Source organism: Scyliorhinus torazame, chromosome 12 (genome assembly GCF_047496885.1).
Source record: "Scyliorhinus torazame isolate Kashiwa2021f chromosome 12, sScyTor2.1, whole genome shotgun sequence".
Lineage (NCBI taxonomy): Eukaryota > Metazoa > Chordata > Chondrichthyes > Carcharhiniformes > Scyliorhinidae > Scyliorhinus > Scyliorhinus torazame.
Genome location: NC_092718.1, coordinates 40,986,059 through 41,003,072, shown reverse-complemented (window position 1 = coordinate 41,003,072; position 17,014 = coordinate 40,986,059). Strand labels below are relative to the sequence as shown.

At 44.0% G+C, this 17,014-nt stretch overlaps 1 protein-coding gene across 7 annotated transcripts in view; it reads right to left on the bottom strand.

The window, feature by feature from the left end:
* Positions 1 to 13,391: 13,391 nt before the first annotated feature.
* Positions 13,392 to 17,014, bottom strand: part of znf280d (zinc finger protein 280D) — a 188,787-nt gene continuing 185,164 nt past the window's right edge. For all 7 annotated transcript variants that reach the window (XM_072470735.1, XM_072470740.1, XM_072470737.1 and 4 more), the window contains one exon: positions 13,392 to 16,978. In XM_072470735.1, coding sequence (XP_072326836.1) covers positions 16,255 to 16,978 — 724 coding nt within the window. In that variant the 3' untranslated portion in view covers positions 13,392 to 16,254. The remainder of the gene's footprint in view (positions 16,979 to 17,014) is intronic.

Genomic DNA, 17,014 nt, shown 5'->3' with positions numbered 1-17,014 from the left:
GTGCCCTCTTTATCGGCCCGTTCAGCCCTCTCACGTTCCACGTGATCAGCCGAGTTGGGGGGCTTCCTACCACCCCCCCCCCCTTGTCGATTAGCCATCACCTTTTTCCAGCTCCTCACCCGGTTCCCACGCAGCTGTATCTCCCCCAGGCGGTGCCCCCCCGCCCATCCTCTCCCATACCAGCTCCCCCCTCTCCCCAGCAGCAGCAACCCAGTAATTCCCCCCTCCCACCCCCCCCCCCCCGCTAGATCCCCCGCTAGCGTAATTACTCCCCCCATGTTGCTCCCAGAAGTCAGCAAACTCTGGCTGACCTCGGCTTCCCCCCGTGACCTCGGCTCGCACCGTGCGACGCCCCCTCCTTCCTGCTTCTCTATTCCCGCCATGATTATCATAGCGCGGGAACCAAGCCCGCGCTTCTCCCTTGGCCCCGCCCCCAATGGCCAACGCCCCATCTCCTCCACCTCCCCTCCTCCCCCCATCACCACCTGTGGGAGAGAGAAAAGTTACCACATCGCAGGATTAGTACATAAAACCCCTCTTTGCCCCCCACATTCGCCCCACCACTTTGTTCGAACGTTCTTTTTAATAACCCGCTCATTCCAGTTTTTCTTCCACAATAAAAGTCCACGCTTCATCCGCCGTCTCAAAGTAGTGGTGCCTCCCTCGATATGTGACCCACAGTCTTGCCGGTTGCAGCATTCCAAATTTTATCTTCTTTTTATGAAGCACCGCCTTGGCCCGATTAAAGCTCGCCCTCCTTCTCGCCACCTCCGCACTCCAGTCTTGATAAACGCGGATCACCGCGTTCTCCCATTTACTGCTCCGAGTTTTTTTCGCCCATCTAAGGACCATTTCTCTATCCTTAAAACGGAGGAATCCCACCACTATGGCTCTGGGAATTTCTCCTGCTCTCGGTCCTCGCGCCATCACTCGGTATGCTCCCTCCACCTCCAACGGACCCGCCGGGGCCTCCTCTCCCATTAACGAGTGCAGCATCGTGCTCACATATGCCCCGACGTCCGCTCCCTCCACACCTTCAGGAAGACCAAGAATCCTCAGGTTGTTCCTCCTTGCGTTGTTTTCCAGTGCCTCCAACCTTTCCACACATCGTTTCTGATGTGCCTCCTGCGTCTCCGTCTTCACCACCAGGCCCTGTATATCGTCCTCATTCTCGGCTGCCTTTGCCTTCACGACCCGAAGCTCCCGCTCCTGGGTCTTTTGTTCCTCCTTTAGCCCTTCGATCGCCTGTAGTATCGGGGCCAACAGCTCTTTCTTCATTTCCTTTTTGAGCTCTTCCACACAGCATTTCAAGAACTCTTGTTGTTCAGGGCCCCATGTTAAACTGCCACCTTCCGACGCCATCTTGGTTTTTGCTTGCCTTCCTTGCCGCTGTTCTAAAGGATCCACTGCAATCTGGCCACTCTCTCCTCCTTTTTCCATCCGTATCCAGGGGGGATTCCCTTCTGGTTTACCGCACAGTGTTTTTAGCCGTCAAAATTGCCGTTGGGGCTCCTATCTAGAGCCCAAAAGTCCGTTTCACAGGGAGCTGCCGAAACGTGCGACTCAGCTGGTCATCGCCGCACCCGGAAGTCAATAAAAGATTATTATTATTGAACCCAAACTTCCACTCCACGTTTAACATTGAATCCAGTCCAGGATTTTACAGCAATGCCTTTGGGTTTCCATTGTCTTAACTGCTTTTACACAAACTCCAAGATCCAGCCACTGATTTCCATCGTTATTTCAACTCACATTCCACTGGCTGGAGTAAAATCTCACAAAGCTGAAAATCACTTCAGATGTCTTCTGGCATCTCCACCTTCTACTCAACTCTATCTGTCTTCTAACAGAGCTGCAAGAGCTGCCTTCTTTCTCGCTACCTATCTTCAACTGCAACAAATTAGCCAAACTAAAATTTAAAAGCTTCTCTACCTTACAAGGCCCCAGTTGCTAAGCAATGTCCACATACCTCTGCTGGCCTATTTATTCTTCACGCCGTGGTCTTTTATAAGCACAATAAATCATAGATCATCATAGAATTTACAGTGCAGAAGGAGGCCATTCAGCCCATCGTGTCTGCACCGGCTCTTGGAAAGAGCACCCTACCCAAGGTCAACACTTCCACCCCATCCCCATAACCCAGTAACCCCACCCAACACTAAGGGTAATTTTGGACACTAAGGGCAATTTATCATGACCAATCCACCTAACCTGCACATCTTTGGACTGTGGGAGGAAACCGGAGCACCCGGAGGAAACCCACGCACACACGGGGAGGATGTGCAGACTCGGCACAGACAGTGACCCAAGCCAGAATTAAACCTGGGACCCTGGAGCTGTGAAGCAATTGTGCTATCCACAATGCTACCATGCTGCCCCAAACACAGTTGGAACGAAACCAACCCCCACACATACAAACACCTTTGTCCAGAATGAATGCAACTATAGGTTTTACCCTTCCAGATACAGAAACATTAAATTATGCCCACTTAAAACTATAACTTACTTCTAATGTTTACCAATGCAAATATAAATCCCTTAAAACTACCTTTGTTTTCCTAACACACGACCAATCAGCTTGAACTGATCTATAAACAAAATGTATTATAATTTATTTTTGACCAAAGACCTATAGTAACTTAGGTATAAATGATTAATCAGATCAGGGATAAAAACAGAAACACTTACAACCAACTCATTGTCCAATATAATCATAGCACGAAAAGAGTATAGTGACATAATTGATCAGGATGGGATTTGGGTTTATTGTCATGTGTACCGAGGTACAGAGAAAAGTATTGTTCTGTGTACAGTCCAAGCAGAGCGTTCTATACATGATAAAACATAGGACATACATAAATACACAGTGTAAAGACTTAGACACGGACATCGGGTGAAGCATACGGAGTGTAGTACGACTCAGTAGAGACGATATGTGGAGAGATCAGATCAGTCCATAAGAGGGTCGTCTGGGAGTCTGGTAACAGCGGGGACGAAGCTGCTTTTGAATCTGTTAGTGCGTGTTCTCAGACTTCTGTATCTCTTGCCTGATGGAAGAGATTGGGAGAGAGAATAACCCGGGTGGGAGGGGTCTTTGATTATGCTTCCCACTTTCCCAAGGTAGCGGGACGAGTAGTCAGAGTCAATGGATGGGAGGCGGTTTCGTGTGATGCACTGGGCTGTGTTCACAACTCTCTGTAGTTTCTTACGCCTTGGGCTGAGCAGTTGCCATACCAGGCTGCGATGCAACCAGATAGGATGCTTTCTATGGTGCATCTGTAAAAATTGGTAAGAGTCAGTATGGACATACCGAATTTCCTAAATTCCTGAGGAAATATAGGCGCTGTTGTGCTTTCTTGGTTGCAGCATCAACACGTGGGGACCAGGACAGATTGTTGGTGATGTGCACACCTGGGAATTTGAAGCTGTCAACCATCTCCACCTCAGCACTATTGATGCAGACAGGGGTATGTACGATACTTTGCTTCCTGAAGTCAATGACTAGCTCCTTAGATTTGCTGATGTTGAGGGAGAAATTGTTGTCGTCACACCACGCCACTAGGTTTTCAAACTCCCTCCTGCACTCTGACTCATCGTTGTTCGAGATCTGACCCACTACGGTCATGTCATCAGCAAACGTGTAGATGGAGTTGGAGCCAAATTTTGCCACACAGTCGTGTGTATAGGGAGTTTAGTAAGGGGCTAAGTACGCAGCCTTGCGGGGCCCCGGTATTGAGCACTACCGTGGAAGAGGTGTTGTTATTTATTATAGATACATAGAAGATAGCCCTTCGAGCCTGCTCTGCCATTTATCACGATCATGGCTGATCATCCAACTCAATAGCCTAATCCTGCTTTCTCCCCATAGTCTTTGATCCCATTCTCCCCAAGTGCCATATCTAGCCACCTCTTGAATATATTCAATGTTTTAGCATCAACGACTTCCTGTGGTAATGAATTCCACAGGCTCACCACTGTTTGGGTGAAGAAATGTCTCCTCATCTCTGTCCGAAATGGTTTACCCTGAATCCTCAGACTGTGACCCCTGGTTCTGGACTCTCACACCATTAGGAACACCTTCCCTGCATCTACCCGGTCTAGCCCGATGAGATCCCCCTCATTCTTCTGAACTCCAGCACGAACAATCCTAACCCAGTCAATCTCTCCTCAAATGACGGACCCGCCATCCCTGGAATCAGTCTGGTAATCCTTTGCTGCATTCCCTCGAGAGCAAGAACATCCTTCCTCAGAAAAGGAGACCAAAACTGCACACAATATTCTAGGTGTGGCCTCACCAAGGCCCTGTATAATTACAGCAATGCATCCCTGCTTCTGTACTTGAAACCTTTCGCAATGAAGACCAACATACCATTAGCCTTCTTTACCGCCTGCTGCACCTGCATGCTTACCTTCAGCGACTGGTGCACAAGGACACCCAGGTCCCGCTGCACACTTCCCTCTCCCAATTTATAACCATTCAGATAATAATATGCCTTCCTGTTTTTGCTTCCCAAGTGAATAACCTCACACTTATCCAAAATATACTGCAACTGACATTGATTTGCCCACTCGCCCAACCTGTCCAGATCATGCTGTAGGATCACTGCATCCTCGTCACAGTTCACCCTCCCACCCAATTCAGTATCATCTGCAAACTTTGTGATGTTACATTTTATTCCCTCATCTAAATCATTAATATATATTGTGAATAGCTGGTATCCCAGCACCGATCCCTGTGGCACCCCTGTGCCTGCCAATTTGAAAAGGACCCATTAATTCCTACTCTTGTTTCCTCGCTGCCAACCAGTTTTCTATCCAGCTCAGTACACTTCCCCCAATCCCATGCGCTTTAATTTTGCACATTAATCTCTTATGCGGGACTTTGTCAAACGCCACCTGAAAGTCCAAGTATACCACATCAACTGGCTCCCCCTTGTCAACTGTACTGGTTACATCTGCAATGAATTCCAACAGATTTGTCAAGCATGATTTCCCCTTCATAAATCCATGCTGACTCTTGACTGTTCCTGCCGCTGCTTTCTAAATGTTCCGCTATAAAGTCCTTGATAATGGATTCAATAATTTTCCCCACTACCAATGTTAGGCTTACTGGTCTATAATTCCCTGTTTTCTCGCTACTCCCTTTTTGAATATTGGAATGACAGTAGCTGCCCTCCAATCTGCAGAGTCTGTAGAATCCCAGAAGTACCCAGTCTAAGATGGCCTGCTCTCTAGTTGGTTCCTCCACATATTGGTCAAGAAAACCATCCTGTATACACTCCAGAAATTCCTCCTCTATGGCATTATGGCTAATTTGACTTGCCTAATCTACGTGAAGATTAAAATCACCCATGATCACCGATATTTCCTTATTACCTGCATCTCCCTTTTTGAATATTGGAATGACAGTAGCTACCTTCCAATCTGCAGGGACTGTTCCAGAGTCTGTAGAATCCCGGAAGATGACCACCAATGCATCCACTATCTCCAGAGCCACCTCCTTAAGCACTCTGGGATGCAGATTATCAGGCCCTGGGAACTTATCCGCCTTCAATCCCATCAATTTTCTCATAACCATTTCTCTACTAATATTGATCTCCCTCAGTTATTCCCTCTCACTAAACCTTTCATTCTCCAACATTTCTGCTATCTGAATTTTGTCCTCTTTTGTGAAGACAGAACCAAAGTATGTAGTCAAATGCTCAGCCATTCTTTGTCCCTTATTATACATTCCCCTCTTTCTGGCTGTAGGAGCCTACATTTGTCTTTACCAATCTCTTTCACTTCATGAATCTATAGAAATTCTTACTGTCAATCTTTATGTTCCCGGCAAGTTTACTTTCGTACTGTATTTTTCCCCTTCTTAATCAATCCCTTGGTCCTTCTTTGCTGAATTCTAAACTGCTCCCAATCCTCAGACCTATTATTTTTCTTAGCCAATCTGCATGTTCTTCCTTGGATCGGATACCATTGCTAATTTCCTTTGTAAGCCATGATTGGCCCTCTTACCCATTTTGCTTTTGTGCCAGAATGGAATGAACAGTTGCTGCAGTTCCCCCATGCGTTCCTTGAATGTCTGCCATTGTCTATCCACTGTCATCCCTTTAAGTAACTCTCCCCAATCTATCAAAGCCAACTCACGCATCATATCCTCATAGTTCCCTTTATTAAGATTCATCACCCTAGTCTCGGAATCAACTCCTTCACTCTCCATCTTGATAAAAAATTCTATCATGTTATGGTCGCTCATCCCCAAGGGGTCTCGTACAGCCAGACTGGCAATGATTCCCTTCTCATTACACAGTACCCAGTCTAAGATGGCCTGCTCTCTAGTTGGTTCCTCCACATATTGGTCAAGAAAACTATCCTGTATACACTCCAGAAATTCCTCCTCTATGGCATTGTGGCTAATTTGATTTGCCTAATCTACGTGAAGATTAAAATCACCCATGATCACCGATATTACATGCAGCTCTAATTTTGTGTTTAATGCCATTCCCAATATCACCACTGGGATTATGGTGTTGAAGGCGGAGTTATAGTGAATTGGAGTCTGACGTAGGAGTTCTTGTTGTCGAGTTGCTCCAGGGATGAATGACGGGCCAGGGAGATGGCGTCTGCTGTGGACCTGTTGTGGCAGCATGCAAATTGCAATTCACCAAAGCATTCTGGGAGTAAGGAGTTGATGTGTCTCATGACCAACCTCTCAAAGCACTTCATAATGATAAATGTCAAGGCCATTGGGCGGTAGTCATTGAGGCATCTTGCCTGGTTCTTCTTTGGCACCGGTATGATGGTGGTATTCTTGAAGCAGGTGGGAACCTCGGAACGGAGTAGGAAGAGGTTGAAGATGTCCGCGAACACACCCGCCAGTTGGTCCACACAGGATCTCGGGGCACGACCAGAGACCCAGTCCGGACCCACCGCTTTCCGAGGGTTCACTTTCAAGAAGGCCGATCTGACTGCAGAGCTGTGACAGTAGATATGGGTGTGTCCGAGGCTGCTGGGCAGTTGACAACAGTTTGTTGGTTTTCTGCTCGAAACGAGCATAGAATGCATTGAGTTCATCGGGGAGGGTGCACTGCTGCCGAAGTTCTACTAGGCTTTGCTTTGTAACCAGTTATGTTGTTTAAGCCTTGCCACAATGGCGAGAGTCCATGTCGTTAGTCTGTGACTCCAGCTTAGTCTGGTATTGTTTATTAGCATTCCGGAGATGGTACCGAGATTTCTTGTATAGGTCAAGGTCACTGGCCTTGAATGCCTCAGACCTGGCCTTCAGTAGGGAGTGAATCTCCTGATTAAACCATGGTTTCTGCTTGGGAAACGTACCTACTAACTTCTTTGGCATGCAATCTTCTACACATTTGCTGATGAAGTCTGTGGCGGTGGTGGTATACCCGTTTAGGTTAACCGCTGTGTTCTTGAATGTGGACCAGTCCACTGATTCCAAGCAGTCGCGTAGGATCTCTTCCGTTGCCTCGGACCAGCATTGTATGATCTTCTCAATCAGATTCTCCCACTTAAGATTCTGCTTGTATGCTGGGAGAAGGAGCACTGTCTTGTGGTCAATGTTTCCGAAGTGCGGTTGGGGGGGGGGGGGGGGGGGGGATGGATTGGTAGGTGCCCTTGATGTTTGTGTAGCAATGGTCAAGGGTGTTGGCGCCCCTGGTGGGTCAGGAGACGTGTTGGTGGAATTTTGGCAATATACTCTTGAGGCTGGCCTCGTTGAAATCCCCGGCCACGATAAACTGTATGTAGAGCAATTGTTTGCCTCTTTTCTAGAGGAAAAACCCTTAATCCCAAGACAGAGCACATCAGGAAGGAAGGCAAAGAGAACAATCTGACAATGATCAAAACAGTAGCCCAAAATAAAGGTTATTTTGTTCTATGAATAGTCAATCTTTATTAATCTAATTAATTGTTGCATTTATCAGGAATCTGTTATCCTACATGCAATAATAAATTGTTCACTAAGATATTAAAGCATTGTCCATAAAAGCAGGATATATCCAAACCAGCCAATTACCACCCCGTCATTCTTGATCATCAGTGAATTGATGGAAGGGGTCAGAGGACAGTGCTATCAAGTGGCAATTGTTTTGCAATAACCTGCTCACTGATGCCCAGTTTGGGTTCCACCAGGGCCACTCAGTCCCTGACCTCATTAAATCTTGCTTCAAACATGGACAAAAGAGCTGAATTCTAGAGGCAAGGTGAGAGTGACTACCCTTGATATCAAGGCAACATTTGACTGAGTGTAGCATCAAGGGGCCCTAGCAAACTGGAATCAATGGGAATCGGAGACAATTCTCCGCTGGTTGGGATCATAACTGGCACAAAGGAAGGTGGTTGTGATTGTTGGAGGTCAATCATCTCAGTTCCAGGACATCACTACAGGAGTTTCTCAATGTAATCTCCAAGGCCCAACCATCGTCAGCTGCTTCATAAATGACTTTACTTCCATCGTAAGGTCAGAAATGGGGATATTCGCTGTTGACCGCACAATGCTTAGCACTATTTGCAACATCTCCAATACTGAAGCAGTCCAGGTCCAAAGGCAGCAAGACCTGGACAATAGCCAGGCTTGGGCTGACATGCATGCTTCGTAAGTGCTAGACAATGGCCATTTCATAAGTGCTAGACAATGGAGTCTAACCATCGTCCCTTGACATTCAATGGTATTACCATCACTGAATTCCTCACCATCAACATCCTGGGGTTACCATTGACCAGAAACGTAACTGGACTAGCCATCGAAATAGTGTCTACAAAGGCAGATCAGCAGCTAGGAATCCTGCGGCAGGTAACTCACCTGCAGGGGCTGGTTTAGCACAGGGCTAAATCGCTGGCTTTGAAAGCAGACCAAGGCAGGCCAGCAGCACAGTTCAATTCCCGTACCAACCTCCCCGAATAGACGCCGGACTGTGGCGACTAGGGGCTTTTCACAGTAATTTCATTTGAAGCCTACTTGTGACAATAAGCGGTTTTCATTTCATTTCATTACTGACTCCTCAAATCCTCTCCACTAGGCACAAATCAGGAGTGTGCTGGAATACTCACCCCTTGCCTGGATGAGTGGAACTCCAAAACGCAAGAAGCTTGACACCATCCAGGACAAAGCAGCCCATTTAATTGACACCCCATCCACAAACATTCACCTCTCCACCACTGACAGTCAGCGGCAGTAGTGTGTACCATCTACAAGATGAACTGCAGGAACTCACCAAGGCTCCTTAGACAGAACCTTCCAAACCCAAGACTACTACCATTTAGAACCCTCCCTAATAGCACTGTGGGTGTACCTACACCATATGGGCTGCAGCGGTTCAAGAAGGCAGCTCATCACCACCTTCTAAAGGGCAATTAGGAATGTGCAATATACACTGGCCTAGCCAGCGACACCCATATTCCAAAAGTGAACAGAAAAATGTTGAAGTTTTGGTTCGGTGAAAAAGTTAACTTTTTTCTCCTCCTCCTCAAATTCACCGAGAAGGGATTTTAGGTGAAGCATCGGGCAGAACCTCCACTTGTCCAGATTGATCAGCAGCTTGACTGGGGATTGCTACAGGGTAAACATAAACTAGTATGTACACATAGGAGAGAAGCCTGATGCTGGGAATGTTTGCTGTGTGCGTGGTCATGTTTTTAGTGCATTTGGTTTCCCAGCAACACTGTCTCAGGACTGTGCAGTGCTCGTGTCTATAAGTAATAGAAGATTCAGTTATGTTGCATCCTATGAATGAACAAATTACCACTTTCATGGTATCATAGATTCCCTACACTGCATAAGGCCATTTGGCCCATCGAGTCCGCACCTATCCTCTGAAAGAGCACCCAACCAGGCCCAAACCCCGTCCTATCCCTGTAACCCCCACCTAACCCGTTGGACATGAAGGGGAATTTTAGCATGGGCAATTCACCTAACCTGCACATCTTTGGACTGTGGGAGGAAACCTACGCAGACACAGGCAGAATGTTAAACTCCAAAGTCACCCGAGGCCGGAATTGAACTCAGGTCTCTGGCGCTGTAAAGCAGCATGGGTAACCACTGTGCCACCATGTTGCCCCTATGGAGTGTTGTGATTTAAAATAGGTGAATGTCATCTGGCTAATCAAGTTGGCGTAGTACCAGCAATACATGTGGAATACGTTACACATAGCCAGCTGCCTCCTTGCATTCTATGTAACTGCAAATAATAATATGGTCAAGGGTAAAAAATGTAATTCTAATATTATGGTGGTGAGGAATAGTAGCTCCGGCAAATGAAGCAAAACTATTGATCAGTATAATAGTTTGTTGTTCAGTGGCATAATTCCTATTAAAACTGCCTACGATGCCAGTTGTCGTAGGTTTAGACGGTGCTGCCTAAGGAGCCTTGGTGAGTTCCTGCAGTGCATCTTGTTGAAGCCAGCTCTCCTTGAAACCATAGCATCTCCAAGATGAGAGACTTCATGTTGAAAATCTGGAAAAGTCCAGAGTTGCTGCTTTGGTATCCCGATATCCAAGATAATAATAATAATCATCATCATATTCGCTTATTGTCACAAGTAGGCTTCAATAAAGTTACTGTGAAAAGCCCCTAGTCGCCACATTCCGGCGCTTGTTCGGGGAGGCCGGTACGGGAACAGATCCACAGTATTTTGTTACACAGATCCACAGTATTTGAAGGAGTTATCTACCATACTTACATGGCTCAATTTTGACTACTTTGTGAAAAATTAAATAAGGATTAAAATATTGAAGGTATAATAAACGTAGCTAACGAGTATGCTGTGAAGCACAATGCTGTCAACGTGCCTTGAATCATGGCTGTGCACAATTTATAAATGCAACTGGTCAGGTATGAATAGTAATGGAGTATAAAATCTAATTGACTTCTGAAGGTTGTATAGCAGCATCAGGGAGATGAGTCAACATTGGAAACTCAGGAAAGTATTGGCCTGGAATTTGCAGTGAAACAAGGATGATCGTCATTCAACATGAAGAAAGCCGCACTGATCTTTGTCATGAGAATTCTACCTATCTCGTTTTGCAATTAATTGAAGTGCACTTTAATAGAGATTCCCAGCATTGAGGTCATAAAGAACTCTCACAGGCAGCCAACCAGAAAATGACCAACAAGAACAAAATCATGCTTTAGAGAGCAAACTACTGGGACATAGTTAAGGTAGAAGTTGAAATATCATTGGCGGGATTCTCTAATCCTGCGGCAGTGTCCACGCCATCGTGTTTTACGACGCCGTTAATGGGCCGCTGCCAGGACTAACTCTGGCCCCTACAGGGGGCCAGCACGTACCGGCCCCGATGCAACATGGCGCAGGGCTACAGGGGCCGGCCCGTAGGAAAGGAAGCCCCCAGCCAGAGAAGCCGGCCCGCCGATCGGTGGGCCCCGATTGCGGGCCACACCACATCGGACCCCCCCTCTCCAAATGCCGCCATCCGACCCTTCAACGCAGAGGTCCTGCCGGCTGAGAGGTTAGAACGGCGCCAGCGGGACTCTTTTTTTTTTACGGCCGCCCGGCCCGGAGAATTGCGGTTGGGGGGGGGGGGGGGGGGGGGGATGGCCTGGTCGCAGGGATTCTCCAGCCCGGTCCAGAGCTGGGAGAATTCCACCCCATAAATATCATGTTAAAACTCTGGTTTATAATCTCTAATAATTAATCATAATGGAGCCATTTAATGGCACTCCACACACAGTCAGTCAGTGACTCAGCCATTGTTGCTAATTTGAATGTTAAAAACCCAATTACACCTCATTGAACGTGGCTTAACTTGTTGTGGGGTTTCTCACCAAATCATTAGAATTCATTGATTGCTGGCTGTGCTTGGGTAGGGTGCAGGATGGGATGTTCCACTGTGGTAGAGCATCAAACAAGTCACAACCTCTGGATTTATGTCAATCCTGCATTTGAGCTAATCCCAGATTCAGAAGGGCGATGACCCCAACTTTTTTGGAATATATATTGGGCCAAATCTCCATTTGTTCATGACAGCGGGATTCTAGCAACGATAGCAGCGGACTCACAATTAAGAATTCCAGCCATTATGTTTTATATTTGTTGCAGCAATGTCATTTAAAAACCCTGGTTCAAAATACATACAACCAGTATGTCTGCTAAAGCTGTGATTAAGGGTTTGTAAAAGCAAGTTAATCGTTGATTTTAACCATTTACTTGTTTACAAATAGATGGCTTATGGAATATTGTTTACGTTTAAGAGGTTCCCTGGGGTGTAATTTTTGAGGGATTGTGTTTAGTCCTCCACAAGTCATGGGACATCTTAGTGGGAGGAGACTGGAGAATGCCGTATGCTTGATATACAGATGATGTAATGAATGAGGAGTCGGGTCGGTCTGTAGTTTTGCCGTATGAGTTCAAGTTGAACAGAAGTGTCTGACAAGACAGAAGGATTTTCAGGTTGTTCTTGAAAGGGTCTCCAAGGATCTGCACAGAGAAGCATATAACTGATTGTTATAATTCGAACTGTGTTGGGTTGCTTAATTGGAACAGAGGCAACTGCAGATAATGAGTTGTTTTTTCCCCTTTAAGAACAATTTTAACTTTAGTTGTAAAGCTAATTCAATGTTTAAATTAAAGTTTGCAAATATATTGAAGCACTGAATGGCATTCCATTAGCTTGAGGCAAGCTAAGAGGTTTATCCTCGCTGAAATCAAGGATGGCAGGAGTCAAACTGTACTTTGCAGTTACTTAGGACTAGGAATTCCTTAGGGTAGTGTCCTAGGCCCAACCACCTTCAGCGACTTTATCAATGACCTTCCTTCCATCATGAGATCAGAAGTGGGGATGTTTGCCCAACGTTCAGTAACATTCACGACTCCTCAGATACTGAAGTGACAGTCCATGTGCAAAATTGAGCTGACAAATAACACGTCCCAGTTAATTATAATAACAGGAGCTCAATGACAAGAGTTCAGAGATATCAATCGTCTACACAAACTTCCAATCGATTGGAATTGGAGGAGTTGCTTCTTAGTATTAAAATTACAGGTGTTGAAATTTATTAGCAAGTATTGAATTTTGCTCGTGCTTGCAATGATTTGGGTCTGAAATGGGAATTTGTACCTGCCAACATGGTTTGCTTTGAGAAAGGTGGGAGTGCATGTCTGGGACCTTCTGATTGTTATCCAGTGATCATTGTTGGGAAGTGGTTATGTGCATATGTCACATGAAAGCAGGTTTAGGCTTAGGTGAAATGCTCCCCCAGTCAAGGAGATCACCAAAATTGAAGCACACAGTTGAAGAACGGGCTGTGGTATTGAAGGGCCTTGAGCACACACAATTCACTGGTTTTAGAGCAGTCGGGAAGATGACGAGACAAAAAGGTAAAATAAAATTCAGACATAAGTAAATAAATTACAGTTACAAGCCGTTAGATGCAACTTATTTATTTCAGCTTGCAGGCACTGGCATTAAAAGTTACATTTAACTTCTACAAGAAGAAAAGTATACAAACCATTATTTCCACCCCTCCCGGTGTCCAGTGACCTTACTCTGAATAGGAGTCAATTCAGTTCCAGAACTAAAAGTGGCACAATGGCAGCAAGAAAACATATTTCCTCTTCCAAGTTAACCAGCATTAAAGTCACATTGGAAGTTATAAGAAAAGAAAGCCTTTGCACCGTTATTAACTTTTATATATTTCAGAGGTCCAAACTGTTTTGACAACTGTAGCTTAGTCCAATAATGCAAATTTGCCTAATCTGTTCATTTGCAAGCACAGCATCTATGACATTTATTCAGTTGCACATTGCTTTGTTTACAGTTGCTTTTTATACCCTACACTCATGAATAGATCATGAACTCAAGTGCAAGTATTCTGGAGTGGAAGTAAATTTACACTTTGGAGGTATAACAGCAATAAAAGTTCAATGTAACTCCAACATACAAATATGGAGATTCTTAAAGTAAAGTACTAACCATTCCTAAATTAATCATTTTAAAACACGTAACAAAAGTATTTACAACACTGCTATAAATTAATTATTGTAAGAGAAATTATATTAGATTAGGCTGCATTTCAATTCTCAATTTCCCTTACAAGGTAGACGGCATTTGGTAAACCACAAGGACCTGGAGGAGGGCAACTGCAGTCAAACAAATCTTGCATGGTGTCCACATGGAATAAAAACACAGCTGAGTACCTCTGATGCCACAGCCAATAGGTTGTACAATTCTTTTCCAGAAGATAAACTTAAACATTTTGAAGGAGCCTGGTACAAATAGAATCGAAAAATTTGCCCTCAATTACATTTACCAGTTTGAAAAGCCAGCAGACAAGTCTGAACGATAAATATTTAGCATCAACAAGATCAGCTTTTACACCATCAGTGAATGATCTCTAATTTTTAATGGGGATGATATTTGTAAGTATTGACTGCAAAACTAAAAGCACAATAAAATGAATCAATAGAACTGGGCATGACAGTTTTCCATGGTGTTGCAAGAAATTTAATCTTGTAATTATAGTAACCGATAATCAAAGGAAGCTGTAAGACTCTGAAGCAATCTGCCAATGTACATTCCAGCAGTTAGGGGCTCAACTCCCAAAGCTGTTTTAAACTTAAACTATTGAGGGTAACACCAATAACTATTAAGGGGTTTTCTGGGAGAGGAAAGCCACAAACAATATCATCAGTAAGGACATGCCCAGCTGAACAATTACAGAAAGGCATTGATGGCAGTTAAGGGTGTAATACAGGACCGTTCTCCTAATGGGAGGGTGGGAGATATTTTAGAAAGTCTGCAGAAAATTTAAACAAAGTATATCACATTTGTGAGTTACTATTTTAGATACAAAACTACTCAAAGATTCATATTAATGCCTTAAGGCAACCAGAATACGATGGCAGCCACACAATATCCACTTAAGATGGGTCCTCAAATGCATATTGCTAGAAAATATGAAAGAGCCCATCTTAATCAAATAAGAAATGTTCACATTTTATTAACTATTTCTCAGAAGTGGAAAGTGCAACTGATCAAGGTGTTTATTATGCAATTACAGTAAGAAATTATTTTATTAAATGATTCATATTGCTTTGCGGCTTAGAATCTGCAAGTCTTTGAAGAAACTGATTCTATATGATGAAATATTGAAAATTGTGTTTGCTAACAGAAGGACAAATAATATTTTCAGTTTTAAATTTAAAAGGGTAATTGAAAAAATAATTAGCCCATACAAAAATGAGACAACAGAATAAGTAAATTATATATATCAAATTTGATATATATGCTATTTTATAATTCTCAACTCAACTAATCTCCGGCAAAATGCAATCAGCAGAAATAAACAGCCACCAGCATCGGGGTGCTCTTACATCCACATCACTTCCAAATTCTGATAACTATGATGCACCTCATAACTAAAGGTACTCATAACTAAAATAAAACAACCTTGATAAAGTAAAATTAGACACATCTAAAGACTCAAGTCTAAAGTTTTGATACTTAAATAGGGTTTTTCTCTTCTGCACAAACTTGTTTGCACAACAAAGCAAGCCACTGTCAGTCACAAGCAAAGTACATGTCTGGAGCTATTTACCAAATATGTAGCAAAAAAATATTCAGTATAATTTTAAGCAGCTTTATTCTTCCTGATACACACTGTCAGCTTGGCACTAAAGTACTGCAGTTGTTTTTTTAAACAATTCACCGTTAGATATTCTGCAGTCCTTGCCTTTTATGTCTACCTCTGTAAGCAGAATTAACTGCTGAACAAAACATACATGCCAATACAAAGAAAGCATTACTTAACACAACATATCCTATTTTCTACAGTAAAAGGAAAAGATGAACTGCACTTTGGTTTACCATGTAACCCATCCTAAGTGACCTACCTCTACTGCAAAGACTATTAAAATAATATGCACTGGGTTACACCAACAGCAGGATTATGTCTTCTTGTACATGACTGAGGTCAGATTTTTCTGCACAGCTGCACAGACATAATCTCACATATTTTGTAATGATTCCACTTTCACTGAAAGTTTACTTAGGTAAGCTAAGAGCCTGGCAAGATTGCACCTATACAAAGGTGCTTATTTTTATACAGAATTCTACAGAATTGTAAGTCTTTTCTATTCACATGCTATTTTTCTGACAAAGACAGGAATGTGAACTCTATCTGAACAGGATAAGAATATCAAAGCCATTAACAGTACAAGTATGTGTGCTTGGTGTGTATCGGTCTGTATGAATAACGTCCAATATCATCAAAAGTCCCACCCAAGACTTCAACTCTTATTTTCTTCTAGATGCTCTGAGCTCGTGGGTGTTGAGCCAGGACTCGTCTCTTTAGTACTTTCCTCTACATTCTCAGAAGCATTTGCTCCCTTTTTCTTAGCAGAGGTCACCACATTTCCTTTCTGTAGAATCTCAGTAGCCTCATGCTCTAAAACCTCAGAAGGTGTCAGTGGCTCCAGCTGGATGCTGCCCTGCTCACTCACATCAGAACCAACAGCTCCTGGTTCATCTTTGCTCCTAAAAAACTTTTCAAAAGAAACATCTTCTTTGTGACCCATACCCTGTTCTATATTTGCATCATCACCCTTGTCTTCAGTACAGGTTTTTCCATCCAATTCCTCGTCCCCCGCCTTTTTAGACTTCTGCATGGTATCAAGAGTCTCGCCATCTTTTGTTTCATCACAAGTAGCGTTGTCCTCAAATTCATCACATATTTCTACATCATTATCAACTGAATTAGAACTTTGAGCAGTGTCAGGAGCTGGCGGTTCTCTATCTGAGGAATCATCCTGTGCAGTCTCTCCAGTGTCACTTTGCATCTCCATAGTCAATTCAGACAGTGGACTATCTGTTGTTTTCTCAGTGCTTTCATTACTTTTGATATTTTCAATCAAGTTTATTTTGTCTCGATGGCCACTTAATTTGTCACAATTCGGTGAAGGCACAGCTTCCACAGATGGACACTCAACCTCAGCCTTTAAAGGCTGATCGCTTCTGTTAAAGACAGAAAATAAAACAGACATTATTTTG